Source organism: Triticum dicoccoides, chromosome 3B, assembly GCF_002162155.2.
Source record: "Triticum dicoccoides isolate Atlit2015 ecotype Zavitan chromosome 3B, WEW_v2.0, whole genome shotgun sequence".
In the NCBI taxonomy this organism is placed as follows: Eukaryota; Viridiplantae; Streptophyta; class Magnoliopsida; order Poales; family Poaceae; genus Triticum; species Triticum dicoccoides.
The window spans coordinates 687,730,963-687,748,891 of record NC_041385.1 but is presented as its reverse complement, the minus strand read 5'-3'; the positions used below and the strand labels follow the sequence as shown (position 1 = coordinate 687,748,891).

Below are 17,929 nucleotides of genomic sequence, written 5' to 3'. Positions count from 1 at the left end.
TCTGAACAATTTTTAACTACACATTGAACAATTTTGTGATATGCGCTGAAAAACCATTTAAATACCCATTGAACATTTTTTATGTACACTGAACAATTTAAAATAGTGAACAAAATATGAAAAAGTGAACAAATTTGAAAAACTATGAACACATTTTGAAATCACGAACAAAAAAGAAAAATACATTTTTTTTAAATTCCATGAACTTTTTCCAATTTTAATGAACTTTTTCTAGATTTCAATGAACCTTTTCTAGATTTCGACGAACTTTTTTAAAATTTGATGAAGTTTTTCCGACTTTGATGAACTTTTTTTCAAATTTGATGAACATTTTTCAAAGTTGCTGAATTTTTTAAAAAATTTGAACAATTTTTTTGATATTGATGAACTATTTTTCAAAATTTATGAACTTTTTTGAAATTTGTGAACTTTTTTAAAATCAATCTTTTTTTAGTTCGTTAACCTTTTCAATGCGTGATTATTTTGAAATCTGTGAATTTTCGAATTTCGTCCCGAAAAAATTACGTTTCTCAAAATCTGTGCGCAATAAATAGCGCGACTTTAATTATTCTTAATTCATGCGCGCTGAAAATATCCATGATTGATTGGTTGCACTAGTGGTTAGTGGACTGGAACATGTACTGGAGGTTGCGTGGTCGAATCCTCACGGGAGCAACACTTTTTAGGGGATTTCTTTTGTGGTATAGAAGGCGTGTCGTGGGCCGGCCCAGCAGGCGCGGCTGTGAGCGCCAGCTTCCTGAACCGGCGCTTAAGGCGCCGGTTAGGAGCTCCTGAGAGGTATGTGGCTCGATTTGTTTTTTTTTTTAGAAATCTGTCACTCGGGCCGCTGTGCTCGCGTGGTAAACGGGCCGCCGTGCCGGCCCGTGTAGCAGGGGGCCGTGCCTGGGCCATATAGGGCAGCACGCATGCCGGCCTGTGCACTTAGCGTGCCTAACCGGGTCGTGCCGTGCCTGCCTGGCCCGTTTAAACCAGGCCGGGCCGTGCCGTGCCGTGCCGGCCCATTTGGCCAGGTTTGTTCGCGTCAACCTGTTCCGTTCTCAGCCTCCTTCCTTCCTTCCCCCTCCTTCCCCAGCGAGCCTGCCACAGTTTCACTCCACTTCCACGGTTTCCGCCGGGCGAGCCACCGAAATCCAAGGTCGGGCTAGGGCTTTTGCGCAGCGCGCGCCAAGTCCTGCGATTTCCAGGGTTCTACCCCCGCCGGGAGTTCCAGCTTCGCGTCTTGGTCGGAGCTTAACTGCTCGAACAAGCGCGCGATCCGGCGGCGCCGCCGGACCGTCCGAGGAAATGCAGGCTCCACGGGCTCCAGTCCTCGTGCAAAACGAGAACTTGCCCATCTTCCGAGGTAATTAACCCGCCACCTGCCCACCTCGCCGAATCCGCGGCGAACTCTCTCCCTGCGCTGACCCGCTGCGCGTCCCTGCCGTTGTTTGGCCAGGCGTTGATGGGAAGAAGGCCGGAGTGGCGCGCGGGCATGCGGCGAGGGCGGGGCGGAGAGCCCTGGGAGACCTCGGTAGAGCCGGCAAAGCCCCGCCGGCCGGCGCCTCCAGGAAGGCCGCAGCAGCAGCAGCAGCAGTGAGCGTGCAGGGGTCGAAGGGCGTGGCGAAACCGAGCTCTCTGAGTGACGGGGACTGGGTGAAATGCTGCGAGTGGGCTAAGGGTGGCATTGAGACTGCGAGTTTCACCGGGAATGATATGCAGAGACTGATGGCAGACGAGCGTGAAGAGCGTATGTTTTCTGTTTAACTGAACTTCTTTAGCCACTATAAAAAACAAGTTTTTAGTGTTTGTATGTGTTAAATCTTTCCTATGTTTCAATTCCGGAACCAGGCATACGAAAGAAGGTGGAGAAGGCAATGAGCACTTTGCAAGTCTCCATGGACAGTATTTATGACATCGATGAACCATCAAAGGTATGTCGTAACCTTTTGCCTGATCCCAAATTACCCTCAAGTGTGATGAAACTTAGTTGTGCATCAAGATGATACACTACAATCGAGAGGAATAATATCAGGCTGGAGTAAATTGGTGATAACAGTGAATGATTGAACTGTTATGATTGCTGATGGTTAGCATTTCTCAGTCACAAGCTAACTAATTTTCTGGTGGACAACTGGGTTATATACTTGGCTTTGTGGAATTAGATTAGAATAAGTGTTAGATTATATATTAGTATGCTATTTATCCCCTTTAACTGCAGGCTCGTGACTGCTATAAGATGACTGAGTTAGTGAACAGCATGGTGTTACTGATGACTATGAGTTGAAATGTTTTCCCCATTGTTCTGTTGATGTCATGAGTATGCGTTGTGTGCAATTAATTACCTCCAGTTGTTTAAATTCACTACTTCTGTATTTTAGATATCCATGGACGATCCAGATGATGAAACAACATTGGAGCTTGACCCTGAGATTCTTCCTCCAATGTCGCATTTAAGCTCAAGACTAGGTTTGTCTCACTGCCTTCGTCCGCCCTCTTGCACGCTGTGTCACATGCATGTTTGTGGCAGTAAATTACACGAATAATTCACTACTGTGTCACATGCCCTCCTTCCCACAAAAAAGTCTTCATAAACTTACTAAAAATTATCTACACGTGTCATTGCGTGGCAAAACCTTTTGTTGCAACTGGTCCAACAAACCTGTCGTTTTCATGCAGGTGAGCATGATGGCAACTATCTCCTTCCTGATTTAGAATTTGAGTATGAAGCTTTCTCTGGTTGCAATTTCGAACTGAAGCTCAAGGATGGTTACGGAAATGATAGTTCTTCTAAATCAACAATATTACTCCGTTGAGGTTTCATCGTTCAGTGTACTGGTTATCTTGTCAAACTGTTGTAGTATGTTTAGTTATACTGCAAGGTATATGTTGCTGGCATGCCCTATCTTATCTTGTCCAGATCTTATAGGCAGTCACATCATACATGCAGTTCATATGTGCCCCGTGTTGTTAGGCTCTTCTGGTTGTAGTATATGTAACACTAATGGTAAATTAATAATTGTTGTCACTTACTACTACCTCTGTATCATAATCAAATTGAACTGCAAAGACGTCTTATATTATGGTACGGAGGGAGTATTTGCAAATCGTTTTTAGGCTCTCCTGGTTGTAACACTAATGGCAAATTAATGACTGTATTCATTCATTATTTGCGAATCTTTTGGCGTAGCCACTGAAAGTTGAAATCGTGATGTATAACCCCTGATCCCTGTCCATATTGAGCTTAAGTCCAATACGACTTAACTTTTTTAAGACATAATGTAGGACAGGCCTGATTGGAGTAGAACTTTGACCTCACCTTTTGTCATGTTAACTGAAGATACTTTATTCCCATGTTTTTATTTTCATTCAATTGTAGGCAGAAAATGACAATTTGGTTTACGTCCGAGCAAATGTAGTGCTGTTGTAAGTTGCAACTCATGGTACATTGAACATTCCAATCTTCCTTTTGCTTTCCTTAATACTAGAAAGTAAGACTTAAAACCAACTAAAACCTAAACTAAAATGACAAGTTTAAAGCACAAAGGACAGAGTGAATAGCAGAATGTGCGAGTAGCATTGTCAGTTAATAATTGTGTATGAGCACAACACACTTCGGCAAATTCGTGCTGGGCACTTCTCGCATCTTACTGGAAAAATGCAAGAACATATTTCAAGAGAAAACACTAACCATCTTGGATGAGCTAGCAAGTAGTTTAGCAGATGTCTGAATGCTCACATGTGCAAATATTCCTTGTGGTACACAGTTAATATTTTGTTTTCTCAGCCTAAGTTATCTTGTAGCTCCTGATCTAGAAATAGCTTACCTCTTATCAGTAATGGCAGTTCAAGAAACAACAACTGATCAAGTGTTGTACTGCTGTACTTATTTGCCTTGGCTGTGGAGAAAATTTATGCATGCCCACTGAACCACCAAGCAATGGAAAACTGGTCACAATCTTTCACTGGTGGAGGCTGGTGGAAGGGTATCATCCCTGCTGTTGTCGTTGCATTTGCTGAGTCTAAGCTTCAGGTTTCTCCTGCATTTCCTCATGTATATAGCTTAGCAATCAATTGTTTGGACTAAATTATGTTATTGCAGCTTAGCATGCTTTGTAGGATCCTTGCCAACTGATTATGATTAGTCCTGTTCAGCAAGGAGTGAACTCTTTGCACCTTGAAAAGTAAGACTTTTTAATCTTGCACCCACATGATTGAGAATCCATGACTAGCATATTTTCTGTTACGTGTGCACACCAAATCAATGCAATTTGTATCAGAAATTGGTGCAATACAAGTTTTAGAGATGTTGACCTGCCACAGTGTCTCACAATACTAAAGACTCTGGTCGGCCTCCTGACTACTGCTGGTGGTAGCTTCTGCTGTTGCTTAAGTTTCACTCTGTTTTCTTTGCCCTATCGTTTTGCTTGAGTTTAGCTAGTTGTAGCGTGCTCAGGCCAACTGTTGCGCATACAGACCCTACTTACGGGCCAATGGGTTGCTGCCATGCCGAACATAGAGACGGTGTTCTGTGACCTCTCAACCGTGAAGCATCTCCAGGAGTTGGTTCAAAAATATGAGAGAACCTTCTTAACAAGAGACCCAGTCATGGGAACATATGTGTGATGGTTGCTTGCTTTAAGATCTGTAGCCGGATAGCTGTGTAAGAACTAACTTTAGGATCTGTAAACCTTGTTTATTTGCGCAGTACTCCCTTCGTTCCATAATTCTTCTCGTGGTTTTAGTTCAAATTATGGAACGGAGGGACTACTAACTACACTGATTAAGTATACAACTCGATGGCTAGCTTCGATGCTACTCCATGCCCTGTATAATCAACCAGTGCTGGAGAGCTACCATACACTACCTGCTATGCTTAAATAGATCTTAAGGTTTGATTAAGTTCCAGGAAAGAGTAGAGGCTCACTTATAGAGTGCTACTCCATGTTAGTCAAATGACTAGGGGATGGGCCAAAGTAATCATGATGTGATTGCCACCTAATGAAAGCTACACAGATGATTTTCTATAGATATGGTAGACTGAATTTTCAGATACTTTTCTTGTTCTTGGGGCTCTGGTTGCTGCTTATCCTTTTTCTTATGTCTTTTTCTTCCATGAATAGCTTCACTTTCTGGCTGGGACCAAACTAAAGACTATGATAGATAGATGTGGTGATAGATATATGTATTTAGGGGGGGCTGGTTTTGGATTTGGAGACCAGAACCTTCTCTCCGTTAAACTATAGCTGGCCAACGGTCTGCATGTCGTATGTGCATGCTGAAATTATAAATCCACCTCGAGCCCCCACTTCGATCAATCAAAATTCTTCTAGGGCGCAGCAGCTCTACTGGTAGACAAGAACAGGTCAAGTGCAACAAAACACTGGATTAGCCGCACAACTAATCGCGCGGCTCGAGTATCTTCTTGTTTGTTTGTTTGTTTGAACACTGGATCAATCTGATTTTAGAATTTTGTTTGAACAAAGAGAGTTAAGAGGGTACTGCTGGCCTGGTGGTGCACTCTTGAAAAAAAATGCTTAGACTGGATCAATCTGATTTTAGAATTTTGTTTGAACACCTAAATGCACTCTCCAGTCAAAGCAGTGATTAGTAAGAGGACCAAGAATTGTGGTAGAAAACGGATTGACGGCCAAAGTAATCATGATTTTTATTGCCACCAAATGAAAGCTACTCCTAATTTTCTTGGATATATGGTGGACATGATTTGGAGATACTTTTCTTGGTTCACGGGTCATGGGGCTCTGGTTGCTGCTTATCCTTTTTCTATGTCTTTGTCTACCAACTGCCATGAATAACTTCACATCGTGGGACCAAAACTAGACTAGGATAGATACATTATATAACTATATATACTACAAACAAGATTAGGGGTGGCTAGCTGATTTTGGGCTCGGAGACCAGAATGTTTTCCAGTAACCTATAGCTAGGCAACGGCCTGCATGCCGTCTATTTGTGCATGGACTACATTACATGCTTAAAATATCTCCTCAAGCAAAAATATCTAGGGTGCAACAGCTCTGGCCTGACTAGTGTGCAACAAAACACTGGATTAATACTCCCTCCGTCCTAAAATAAGCGTCTCAAACTTAGTACAACTTTGTATTGTACTAGCTCTAGTACAAAGTTGAGACAGTTATTTTGGGACGGAGGGAGTATATATCAGTTAGCTACACACCTAAATGAGCTACACACCGAAATGCTCAATTTGTTACTCTCGGAAAAAAATGCTTAATTTGTTTATTTGTCACGTAGCGCGGATATCTTCGAGGAACAACGCGTATGTGATCAAGTGCGCAGATCTAATGATTTGTAGTATAGTATAGTTAGCTAGCTTTGGCCTTTGGAGTTCAAAATAATCAGTATTTTCATTAATCATTTTAATGACCATCTCAGCCCAATCTCCTCTACAGGAAGACTTTGCCGTATCTGTATGTCCACCCTTGTAAGTATTCGCGCTTGTTGAGCATTACTGATTTTCCATGGCTGCCAATGCGCCACTATAACCTTTTTATAGATTTATTTATCTGGATATATAAGGTTTAGCATGCAGTTGCTGAATGATGAGATGTAATGCACTTTTGATATGGTATTATTGTTTCGAAACAAAATCATGTTTGGCAATTCAGATTATCTTACTAGATTAGTACTAACACAATGTTCGTAAGTTGAAGACAGGCATATATATCATGTTCAAGATTTATGCTAGCAATTACATAATTTGAAACTGTCTGTGCAGATTTATGCTAGCAATTACACAATTTTAAACTGTTTGTGCAGATTATGGGAAAAACGTATATAACCAGTGCAAACAACATAAACAAATCCATGTAAAGCCGAATAATGCACCTCAATACAAAATTGCAGTATAAAATTAATGTCATTAATTGCAACATCATGAAAAATATGCTCCTTTTTGGCCGAATACGAAAAGTATGCCCTCAAGGACCTGTCAAATGACAAACTTTAAATAAAAAAAGCAGCACTACGTACTGTTGTTGTAAAGGAACATGGCTCATGCACAATAAGACAACTCACCTGTACATGAGTATACATGTCACATTGTCACTAGTGGTGTGGTGGGGCTGTGGATTAGTTTGTAAAAATCAGCTGTTGTCGATCGCATACATCCAAAACACATCAGAAAAAAATATCTATAAATCACTTAATGAATAAATCTTTATGAGATATATACCTCCAGTCCATGCATATTTTGTTTTCAACCTTTTACCGACAATTGAAAGGCATGCACCGTCACGATCGTTTCATGGACCGCTATTTCTATGGCCATCAGAATTTCACAGCGGTGTTATCTACACTCAGGAGAATCTTTCTCTTGTGCGTGCTGCATTTGACCATATGCATGGCCGGCTTTGTGTGGTATACGTACTTGCACTATGCTACCATGCATTTGATCTCGCAAAACATGCTAGCTAGTGGTCAAGAAAATTTACGCTGGTTATGTAGATAGCCTCCAAACGTGAAAATTTCCACCTTGTGATTTTGAAATTTTTGTGAAGGCGCAGCTTGCAAGTCGACGTCCGTCAAACGACTTTTATGTTCCTGAAAAGAAAACGACTTTTATGTGGCCCTATGTAGCGGTGCTGGTCCAGTGAAGAATATTCCAGACCCTGTTTATATCAAAAGTTTGTTTTTCGTTCTTTTCGAATCTGAACGACTTTTGGCCACAAAAAATGGGTTTCCTTGGGCCATGTCTGCACCACCAGCTCAGCTAGAGCGTGGCCCACATGGATTTTTTTGATATACAACAAAAGCTTGCAATTTGCCAAAGAGCCCAAGATCGTTTGTGATCCCAGACCTGATGTTTCGTTGTCCATTGTGATTTGTCAATGGATCGTTTTCAGTTCATGGATATTGTGTAGATGCCACCACGTTTAGGGCCTCTTTGGTTCACAGGATTATCAAAATGAAGGAATAAGAAAAATGCAGGAATAGGATGGCATGTCCCATAGTATCCTACAGGATTTGAAAGAATATTTGATAGCGCAGGAAAAACAAAGGAATTCTACAAAGAGGTTTGAGTAGATGAAAATTTTCCTCCAAAATATAGTACAAATGGATCACATGGAAAAATTCCTAAGGATGCCAATCCTACGAATCAAACGAGCATCACAGGAAAAAATTCTAAGGGTTCAAATCTTTCAAAAATCCTATGTAATTCCTTTGAATCAAAGGAGCCCTTATTCAATTTATAGGAAAGTGTCATCGACCGCTTGGATGTATCCAACGTGGCAAGGGCGGAGCCAGCTCATTACCATTGGGTTCAAGTGAACCCAAATGAAAATTTGGAATATCCCTTACAGATTTACACTAGCTTAACCCAATGGTTGATAATCCTGGTTACGCCCCTGCAACGTGGTGGTTGATTTTATTTTTCAGTGTGTCATGGTAGTTGATAAGATCTATCCTATCAACAGTTTCTCATGGTCCGAAGTTTCAACAACCCCCTCCGCCTTCCCCCACGCTATGCCTTGGTGTCGTGTCCGTCCTCAGTGCCACCCGGCTGGCAGCCACCATCACCGGTAAGTAGGTTTGTGGCAACCCCCCGCACCTCCGCTCGCCTTCCTGCATCACTCACCTCGGCCTCTCGTGACCAATGTCGCCGTGCTTCCCCATCGCAGCTCCTCACCTAAGCACCCCTGCCATTGTGCCGCCCCTCTACGCTGCCTCCTGGCCCCGCCTCGTGTTCCCTCACATTCACCATATCACCTCCGCCTTTGCCTAATCGTCTTGGCTTCTGGCACATCGCCCCCGCCACACAACTAATTCTACAAGATATTCATAAAAAATATCACAACAAATCCATTAGTTCACTTGCTTGAAAAAGGCGACCTCGGCTGATTCACATTGCCTTTTGCTATTTCAATCCTTCCATGTCCAATCATCCAAAAGTGGTTCCATTCGAATACTCTGTCGCGAAAAAGAGGCATATCTGATTAATCGACAATTTGAAAGTTTTTGTCATAAAGTGACATGTAGAAATAAAGCGACAACATGGGTTTTGTGACCCGCAAAAAGACAACAACATGGGTTTTGTTTCACAGAATAGATATTTTTAGATGATGAGTGAATTTATTGACTCGGAATGAAACGACAATATGAGACAATGAGCACACACATGATCTATGCATGATTAGGATACATTTAAACAACACCAACACATAAAAGATCACATCGATAAATAGCAAAGTCATAGAAGACCGAAGTTATGCCTAGACGGTGGAAAAACATGAAGCGATCAAAGCACCGACAAACAAACTACAAGAATGATCATCGGCACCAATTATCTATCTTTTGACAACATACAGACAATTGAAAAAGTTATCTAGCAGCAACACCTCTAAGAAGAAAACAATACTCAAGCACCGTCCTCGCCGGATCCAATCTCTGGAGGCGTGATTCTAGGTTTTCATCATGAAAATCAAAAATCCGAGCAACTTCAAACCGTGCTAACGAAACATTGTTATTGTCAGGTGTAACCAACTAGGATCAAGCCTAAGAAAATGTAACGGCAAGCCGCAACGTCTAAAATGGGAAATATGACGTCTAAAATGAAACCTTGTGAGTTGTGACCCCTGGATGATTGCACTAGATACGACACGTGAAATCCTATCTACAGTACTATGTTTATACGCTCCTGGCATCCCAAACAGAGCACGTGAGACTTGAAAGAAAGAAAACAGAGCATATCCACATCCCAGTCCCCACGTAGGACCCTCCCTACGTGTTGTCTGGTTGCGGCACGCACGTACGTGCACACTCCTCCATACGTACGCATGCAGTGCAGCTGGCTGGACGACGAGCGAGGAGGGTGCAACGTTGCCGTCGCGGCCTTGGACGGCCCTCACCGCCATTGTCCACACAGACGGGCCGAGACAAATCGCGTGGCTGCTAATAGCTCCCACGGCGGCTGAGTAAGCGAAATGTGGCTGGCTGGCGTCCTGGCGGCGATCAAATAAGCGGCCAGGGACGGTTGGTCATGGGTAGCGGGTTCATGGCGGCTGGCTTCAGCCCCACGCCGCACCAAAGATTCCGGCGGCCGGCGCTGCTAGCGGTCTTCGGCCACAACTTCTCTTGCTCGTGCTCGTACTTATCCATACACGCACGCGTAGGGCTTCCACCTGGCCACCTCGTGTCCACGTACAAAGTAGCACGGCACGTGCCAGCTCTATCTAAAAGAGAAGAAGAGAGCTAGCAGGGTCCGGTACTGCGCGGTCTAAACTGCATGGGGTGGAGGCATGGTCAAGTGAGTACGTGATGAGCAACCATTTGGTCGGTCGATGCCGATCGACCGAGGGTGCACGTAAGTAAAAGTAAAAGAGCCAGGCCAGCTGCAGAAACTTGTCGCGCTGGGAACGATCACGATGTTGCTGAGGGCGCATGCGGGCGGCAGAGTTCCAGTTGTGTTTTCTTTAGGGTTCTAGTGGTGGTTACTTGACGGAGTGGCCACGTACCGTGCGCGCGAGAACCCGGCCCCTGCCGTGCATGCCGTCCTAGACTCTCCTACTCCTAGTGCACGCAATTTCCGGTCCTGATCCATCCAACAATCTGGGCCTGATCCTGTCACGTAGCTGGACAACGCAATACCGAGACCACCACCAGCAAAGAGAGTGACAAATACTCCGTCATCACTAACACGAAATGTTGGCCGCCACACTGAAGTAGTAGTACGATGGAACACTTGCTCAGAGCAAGGTGTTGGTTGCTAGATTATTTATTAAGCACGCGCCCAACGAAGCCCTCACGCATGGCATGGCTAAAAAAGAATCAGTTTCTCCCTTCCTATAGGAACGAACATCACACTCAAAATGTTTTCTTGGCAAAATTAGCCCGAGAAAAGGTAGGCTTCCCATGAGCTAATCACCTACAACAAATCCAAGAACAAACTACTGTCTTTTGCGGTACAGCCAGTCAATGAGCCAACGCTCTTTGCCCTGCCTCTATAAATAAGCCACAGCCCAAACCAACTCTAGAAACCGACCAAGAAGCACCAGCACACGAGTTCGAGGTAGACAAACGCCTCGAGAGAAAGACAGGGAGAACATGGCGGCCATCTCCTCCACCTCCTACTTCTCCTCGCAGCCGCAGCTGCCGGCGTCCGACGGCGCCAACCCTGCCACCGCCAGAAGCAGCAGCAGCAACGGCCGGGAGCCCCGGAGGCGGCGGACCGGCAGGTGCATCATGCTGGAAGCAGACGCTGCCTCTGCTAGTGGCAGTGGCGGCGCGGCGGCGGGGAGGACGAGGAGCCTGACGGAGGAGGACCTGGAGGAGCTCAAGGGCTGCCTCGACCTCGGCTTCGGCTTCTCCTACCACCAGATCCCGGGCCTCTGCGGGACGCTCCCCGGCCTGGAGCTCTGCTACTCCATGACGCGGAGGTTCCTCGACGAGCAGAGGACTCTGGTCGGGCAGCTGGAGCCTGCTACTGCGGCGGCAGCGCCCATCCCGGATTGGAAGATCTCCGGCCCTGGTAAGACTTGTTTTCCCGTGCACGCAATTTCGATTTCGCTACAATCGTTTCGGGATGACGCCAAGATGGCAAAGGTTTTTCTCTGCTGTTGTGGCAGAACTCTCTGTTTATGCTTCCATTTCTATTAAAAAACACTACATAAAATGAACTAAGAGTATAGAAAAAGGTTTTAAACATTTTTGGTTGGCGCAGTCTAAATTTGATGAAAGAACTGAAATTTTCAGCATATAGAAGGAGGAATCCCTGGAATTGTTGCCTCGTAGTGGACGTTTCGATTGCGAGCGCCTACAGCGGGTTTCCCTGGAATGCTTGAGCTCGCTGTTTCCCTTTCCCTTTTTCGTTTCGACTGAGACCTTATTCGTATTTCCGTTATTTTTATAATGGAAAGGGGACTAGCCCGGCTTAAAAAAATAAAAAATAAATAAAAGGAGGAATCAATACTAGCATTGAGTACTCTAGTATGGTTCGGATGAGTGAGGAAGATCCCAACCTGTAGTCCAGGGCTGGAATTCGAGCCGAGTCGAGCCAGCTCGGCTCGACTCGCTAGAGCTCATTTTGTTAACGAGCTAGCTCGACTCGACTCGTTACTATAACGAGCTCAAACCTAAGATTGGCTCGACTCGTATAACTCGCGAGCTGGCTCATTTAGCTTGTTAAACTCGTTTAGATTATAAACATAAAGCTCTGATAAAAATGATTTTGTATATATTAAACATATATATCACTAAACAGTTGTAATTTTCTTGTAACGCATGAGTCTCCTAGGAGGCTAGGCCTTCAACTGCTTGGCCTTGGGTTGTGCGTCTGGGACGTAGGTTGTTTAGTGGCTGATCTTTCTTTGTATTGGGAGTGGTTGATCTATCATATCGAGCCTAACGATCTTAAATTAAAGCTCGGCTCAACTCGTTAATCTTCGAGTTCGAGTCGATTCGAGCCGAGTCATGAGCTACTTGTTTAGCTCACGAGCTTCGAGCTTTTTTTCCAGCCTTACTGTAGTCACACTCACATCCCCAGTTGCAAAACAGAAACAGAAAGGGAACTCAGTAAGGTGAACTGTCTTCTCCAAGACAAGCTTCACAACAAAGCAAAACAATAGCCCCCACAGAAAATCTGTCTCCTCTCTCCAACGCATAATTAGCCCTAAAAATAAGAATTTGCAAATTTTTAAGAAAATGCTAATCTTTATACCTTGAGTGTACCATTATGCCTTCATACAAAACCAGCAGTGCGCGCGAAGCATCTGGAGTTGTGTTTGATTTGCTATTCATTTACGATGATATCCTATTCTTCTTTGTGATTAACAAATGACATGCTTTGGCAGGTGATGATCCTGACGAAGTGAAAGCTCGGCTCAAGTATTGGGCACAGACAGTGGCATGCACAGTCAAACTCTGCACCTAGTGGAGTGGAGGTCGGGACTAGGGAGTTTGCGAGTTCATCCCATGACATGTGTGCTAAGATGGGCTCAACTGAAGGTGGCTGAAGCTGAAGATTCTGCTTACATGGCTCTAAGATATGTTATACCGAGGAGATGCTTCGGTTGCGCGCTATCGGGATAATATAACAGATCGGTGCTTTCCGAAAACTTCAGAGAGGGAGATGACTTATGACACCACAGAACTGCGAGAAATCTTGAGGCGATATGTCGTCTAAGCTTTAATGAAAGCATCAGAAGCTTGTCATTCGTCATAGGCAATGGTCACTAGGTGTTCTAAACGTGCAACTCGGAGACCTGCTAGTGCTTTTAATCTTCCTTGTAATGGTCATTAGGAGCTCCAACTGTGTTCTACTGCGCCAAGTTGAGCTTTGCAAATATGTCAGTAGGTTGGCTCAAGTATGGATTTGTTCTCACGTTCCTGAACTTTAATTTGCTTTCAAAGAGTCATGATGGACACAGCGATTCGGTGCTCGAGCTCAGATGCTCCCGAAATCACTGTCGTCCGTTCCTGTCTTGGGATCCCAACAATTCAGAATCGAATATTCCGTTCATGAATATATTTGTTGATTTTGCTGTACTGCACTGCAAAGGTGCAGAAACAGTTTGCCCTAAAATAGATTTCTTTGTCCAGCTTAATAGCAAGTTGTGTCTGCTGTTATTCAGGATATCATATGATCCCACTGAGCTGAATTTATGAGGTGGCAAAATTGAGAAAAAAACATGGGCGACATAACTAACTGAGCAGTATTGACCAAAATAAGGCAGCGGATCCCTTCAACACATATATTTCACGATCTTATTGGATTTACATTGGTGCCCAATGGAGAATAAAACATGGTTACTGGTGCCCGGTGTAGATTTTTTTTTTTTGAAAAGGGGATTACCGCGGCCTCTGCATAACAGGAGTTCATGAAATAAGTTGCAGACACCCAGTTTCAGATAGTAAAACAAATTAGAAAAAACACACAACCATAACCGGTCGAACTCGAGATTACATAGCTCATCTATACAATCTATGAGGCCAACTTCACCGCGCGACCCCATTTTGTCCGGCTACGTCCGTTTGGGGTACAAGGGATAAACCGGTTGGCCCAGCACGCGACGGCTCGGACCCATCCTGTCCGTTTTGTGTCCGGACTGATCCATTTCGAGCGCAAACATGCGCCGGTTTTGGGTCACGGCGGACAGCAAACGGACGCACGCTCGTCCACGTCAGGGCCGCGTGGCAGGCGGCCACCTACCTCCCACCCGTCCACATCAATGCGCACGCGCGGCCGGGCCCGCCTGTCATCCGCCCAGGGAAACGTCGCGGTCGTACTTAAATGCGGAAGCCGTGGACCGGTCCACACTCCCCACTCCACCCCGCGGCCTCCTCGAAACCCGACACTTCAAACCCTAGGCCTCGAACTCGCCGGCCGGCCGCCTAGCAGTCATGGGCCTGTGGAACTACGGCCGCAAGGGGAAGCACGACGGCGAGGCCGGCTCCTCCTCGGGCCGCCGCCGCGGCTCCGTGAAGAAGGAGGAGCCCGCGTCACCGCCACGCTCCTCCCGTCGAGCCCCCGCGTCGGCCCTGTTCACCATCGGCGCTAGGCCCGCCGGCGAGCGCGACCGGCAGTACCTCAGCGCCGACGTGTGCCGGCGCTACTGGAAGACGAGGACGCCGGTCCCGTGGAGCGACATCCACCTCCCCAACAACTAGCACGTCAGCGCTGACCGGGTCCCGATCCTGCCGGTGCCGATGAGCGGCCGTGCGCGCCGCGATGAGATCGAGCGCCGCCGCCGCCTCCTCCCCGACGACCTCTACTACGATGATAGGTACGCCCCCGATTCCGTGCTCTGGGACACGTGGCTCCAGGACGAGCATGACACGTGCCGCGCGTCCTACTTCGCCGGCACGGTGTCGGGGCCGCAGCGGCCACGTCCAGAGGTGTGTGGGCGTACGCGGGTGCGCGGCCTCACGCCCACGCCGTCGCCTTCCCCGTCTCCGTCACCACCTCCACCTCCTCGCATGACAACGGAGGAGGAGGCCCGGCTCATGTAGCGTGTCATGGAGGACTCCATGAACATGCACGACGAGCGCAAATGAGACGGCTTGGAGGAGGCGCTGGAACTCTCTGCCGCCGGCGACATCGCCTTCCTCGAGCTGGAGATGGTGGCCGTCAAGGAGGAGGAGAGGAGGGACGAGGTGCTAGAGGAGGAGCCTGTCGCCGCGTTCCACCCGGATCTCGTGGGCCAGCACTGGAACTGGTCGTGCACGGCTCCGGCGATGGCCGACGCCGTGGGGGGCGTGAACTAGTGCCCCACGCCGCCGCGGTCACCGAAGCGGGAGGCCTCGCCATGGGAGGAGGTGGTGCAGGCACCTCCTGAAGGAAATATGCCCTAGAGGCAATAATAAAGTTATTATTTATTTCCTTATTTCATGATAAATATTTATTATTCATGCTAGAATTGTATTAACCGGAAACATAATACATGTGTGAACACATAGACAAACATAGTGTCACTAGTATGCCTCTACTTGACTAGCTCGTTTATCAAAGATGGTTATGTTTCCTAGCCATGGACAAAAGAGTTGTCATTTGATTAATGGGATCACATCATTAGGAGAATGATGTGATTGACATGACCCATTCCGTTAGCCTAGCACTTGATCGTTTAGTATGTTGCTATTGCTTTCTTCATGACTTATACATGTTCCTGTAACTATGAGAATTATGCAACTCCCGTTTACCGTAGGAACACTTTGGGTACTACCAAACGTCACAACGTAACTGGGTGATTATAAAGGAGTACTACAGGTGTCTCCGAAGGTACATGTTGAGTTGGCGTATTTCGAGATTAGGTTTTGTCACTCCGATTGTGGAGAGGTATCTCTGGACCCTCTCGGTAATGCACATCACTATAAGCCTTGCAAGCAATGTGACCAATGAGTTGGTTACGGGATGATGCATTACATAACGAGTAAAGAGACTTGCCGGTAACGAGATTGAACTAGGTATTGGATACGGACGATCAAATCTCGGGCAAGTAACATACCGATGACAAAGGAAACAACATATGTTGTTATGCGGTTTGACCGATAAAGATCTTCGTAGAATATGTAGGAACCAATATGGGCATCCAGGTTCCGCTATTGGTTATTGACCGAGAATAGTTCTAGGTCATGTCTACATAGTTCTCGAACCCGTAGGGTCCGCACGCTTAACGTTACGATGACAGTTATATTATGAGTTTATGAGTTTTGATGTACCAAAGGAGTTCGGAGTCCCGGATGAGATCAGGGACATGACGAGGAGTCTCGAAATGGTCGAGACGTAAAGATCGATATATTGGACGACTATATTCGGAGTTCGAAAAGGTTCCAAGTGATTCGGGTATTTTTCGGAGTACCGGAGAGTTACGGGAATTCGCCGGGGAGTATATGGGCCTTATTGGGCCATACGGGAATAGAGGAGAGAGGCCGAAAGGAAGGAGGCGCACAGCCCCCCTCTGGTCCGAATTGGACAAGGGGTGCGGCCCCTTTTCCTTCCTCCTCTCCCCCTCTTTCCCCCTTCTCCTACTCCAACAAGGAGGGAGTCCTACTCCCGGTGGGAGTAGGACTCCCCTTGGCGCGCCCCTACTAGGCCGGCCGCCCCTCCCCCCTTGCTCCTTTATATATGGGGGCAGGGGGGCACCTCTAGGCACGACAACACAAGTTGATCTACGGATCGTTCCTTAGCCGTGTGCGGTGCCCCCCTCCACCATATTCCACCTCGGTCATATCGTCGTGGAGTTTAGGTGAAGCCCTGCGCCGGTAAAACATCATCATCGTCACCACGCCGTCGTGCTGACGAAACTCATCCCCGAAGCTTTGCTGGATCGGAGCCCGGGGATCGTCATCGAGCTGAACATGTGCTAAACTCGGAGGTGCCGTACGTTCGGTGCTTGGATCGGTCGGATCGTGAAGACGTACGACTACATCAACCGCGTTGTCATAACGCTTCCGCTTACGGTCTACGAGGGTACATGGACGAACACTCTCCCCTCTCGTTGCTATGCCATCACCATGATCTTGCGTGTGCGTAGGAATTTTTTTGAAATTACTACGTTCCCCAACAGTGGCATCCGAGCCTAGGTTTTATGCGTTGATGTTATATGCACGAGTAGAAGACAAGTGAGTTGTGGGCGATACAAGTCATACTGCTTACCAGCATGTCATACTTTGGTTCGGCGGTATTGTGAGATGAAGCGGCCCGGACCGACATTACGCGTACGCTTACGCGAGACTGGTTTCACCGTTGCGAGCACTTGTGCTTAAAGGTGGCTGGCGGGTGTCTGTCTCTCTCACTTTAGCTGAATCGAGTGTGGCTACGCCCGGTCCTTGCGAAGGTTAAAACAGCACCAACTTGACAAACTATCGTTGTGGTTTTTGATGCGTAGGTAAGAACGGTTCTTGCTAAAGCCCGTAGCAGCCACGTAAAATTTGCAACAACAAAGTAGAGGACGTCTAACTTGTTTTTGCAGGGCATGTTGTGATGTGATATGATCAAGACGTGATGCTATTGTATGAGATGATCATGTTTTGTAACCGAAGTTATGGGAAACTGGCAGGAGCCATATGGTTGTCGCTTTATTGTATGAAATGCAAACGCCCTGTAATTGCTTTACTTTATCACTAAGCGGTAGCGATAGTCGTAGAAGCAATAGATGGTGTAACGACAACGATGCTACGATGGAGATCAAGGTGTCGCGCCGGTGATGATGGTGATCACGACGGTGCTTCAGAGATGGAGATCACAAGCACAAGATGATGATGGCCATATCATATCACTTATATTGATTGCATGTGATGTTAATCCTTTATGCATCTTATCTTGCTTTGATTGACGGTAGCATTTTAAGATGATCTCTCACTAAAATTATCAAGAAGTGTTGTCCCTGAGTATGCACCGTTGCCAAAGTTCGTCGTGCCCAGACACCACGTGATGATCGAGTGTGATAAGCTCTAC

The 17,929-nt window shown here is 46.3% G+C and overlaps 2 protein-coding genes across 2 annotated transcripts; both read left to right on the top strand.

Annotated features, from left to right (window-relative positions):
• Window positions 1–1,062: 1,062 nt before the first annotated feature.
• LOC119277864 lies at window positions 1,063–3,106 on the top strand. The gene is made up of 5 exons (XM_037559198.1): window positions 1,063–1,363; window positions 1,457–1,747; window positions 1,849–1,931; window positions 2,379–2,466; window positions 2,677–3,106. The coding sequence occupies exons 1-5, from the start codon at window positions 1,306–1,308 to the stop codon at window positions 2,811–2,813; spliced, it is 657 nt and encodes a 218-aa protein (XP_037415095.1). The 5' UTR covers window positions 1,063–1,305; the 3' UTR covers window positions 2,814–3,106.
• Window positions 3,107–10,998: 7,892 nt separating this feature from the next.
• Window positions 10,999–13,492, top strand: LOC119277865. Its single transcript, XM_037559199.1, has 2 exons — window positions 10,999–11,503; window positions 12,825–13,492. The coding sequence occupies exons 1-2, from the start codon at window positions 11,080–11,082 to the stop codon at window positions 12,902–12,904; spliced, it is 504 nt and encodes a 167-aa protein (XP_037415096.1). The 5' UTR covers window positions 10,999–11,079; the 3' UTR covers window positions 12,905–13,492.
• The last annotated feature ends 4,437 nt before the right edge of the window (window positions 13,493–17,929 follow it).

Coding starts and splice junctions, on each gene's coding strand:
- LOC119277865 (XM_037559199.1), top strand. CDS start 11,080: ATGGCGGCCATCTCCTCCACCTCCTACTTCTCCTCGCAGCCGCAGCTG. Junction 11,504..12,824: donor TTGGAAGATCTCCGGCCCTG/GTAAGACTTGTT, acceptor ATGCTTTGGCAG/GTGATGATCCTGACGAAGTG.
- LOC119277864 (XM_037559198.1), top strand. CDS start 1,306: ATGCAGGCTCCACGGGCTCCAGTCCTCGTGCAAAACGAGAACTTGCCC. Junction 1,364..1,456: donor GAACTTGCCCATCTTCCGAG/GTAATTAACCCG, acceptor TTGTTTGGCCAG/GCGTTGATGGGAAGAAGGCC. Junction 1,932..2,378: donor ACATCGATGAACCATCAAAG/GTATGTCGTAAC, acceptor TCTGTATTTTAG/ATATCCATGGACGATCCAGA.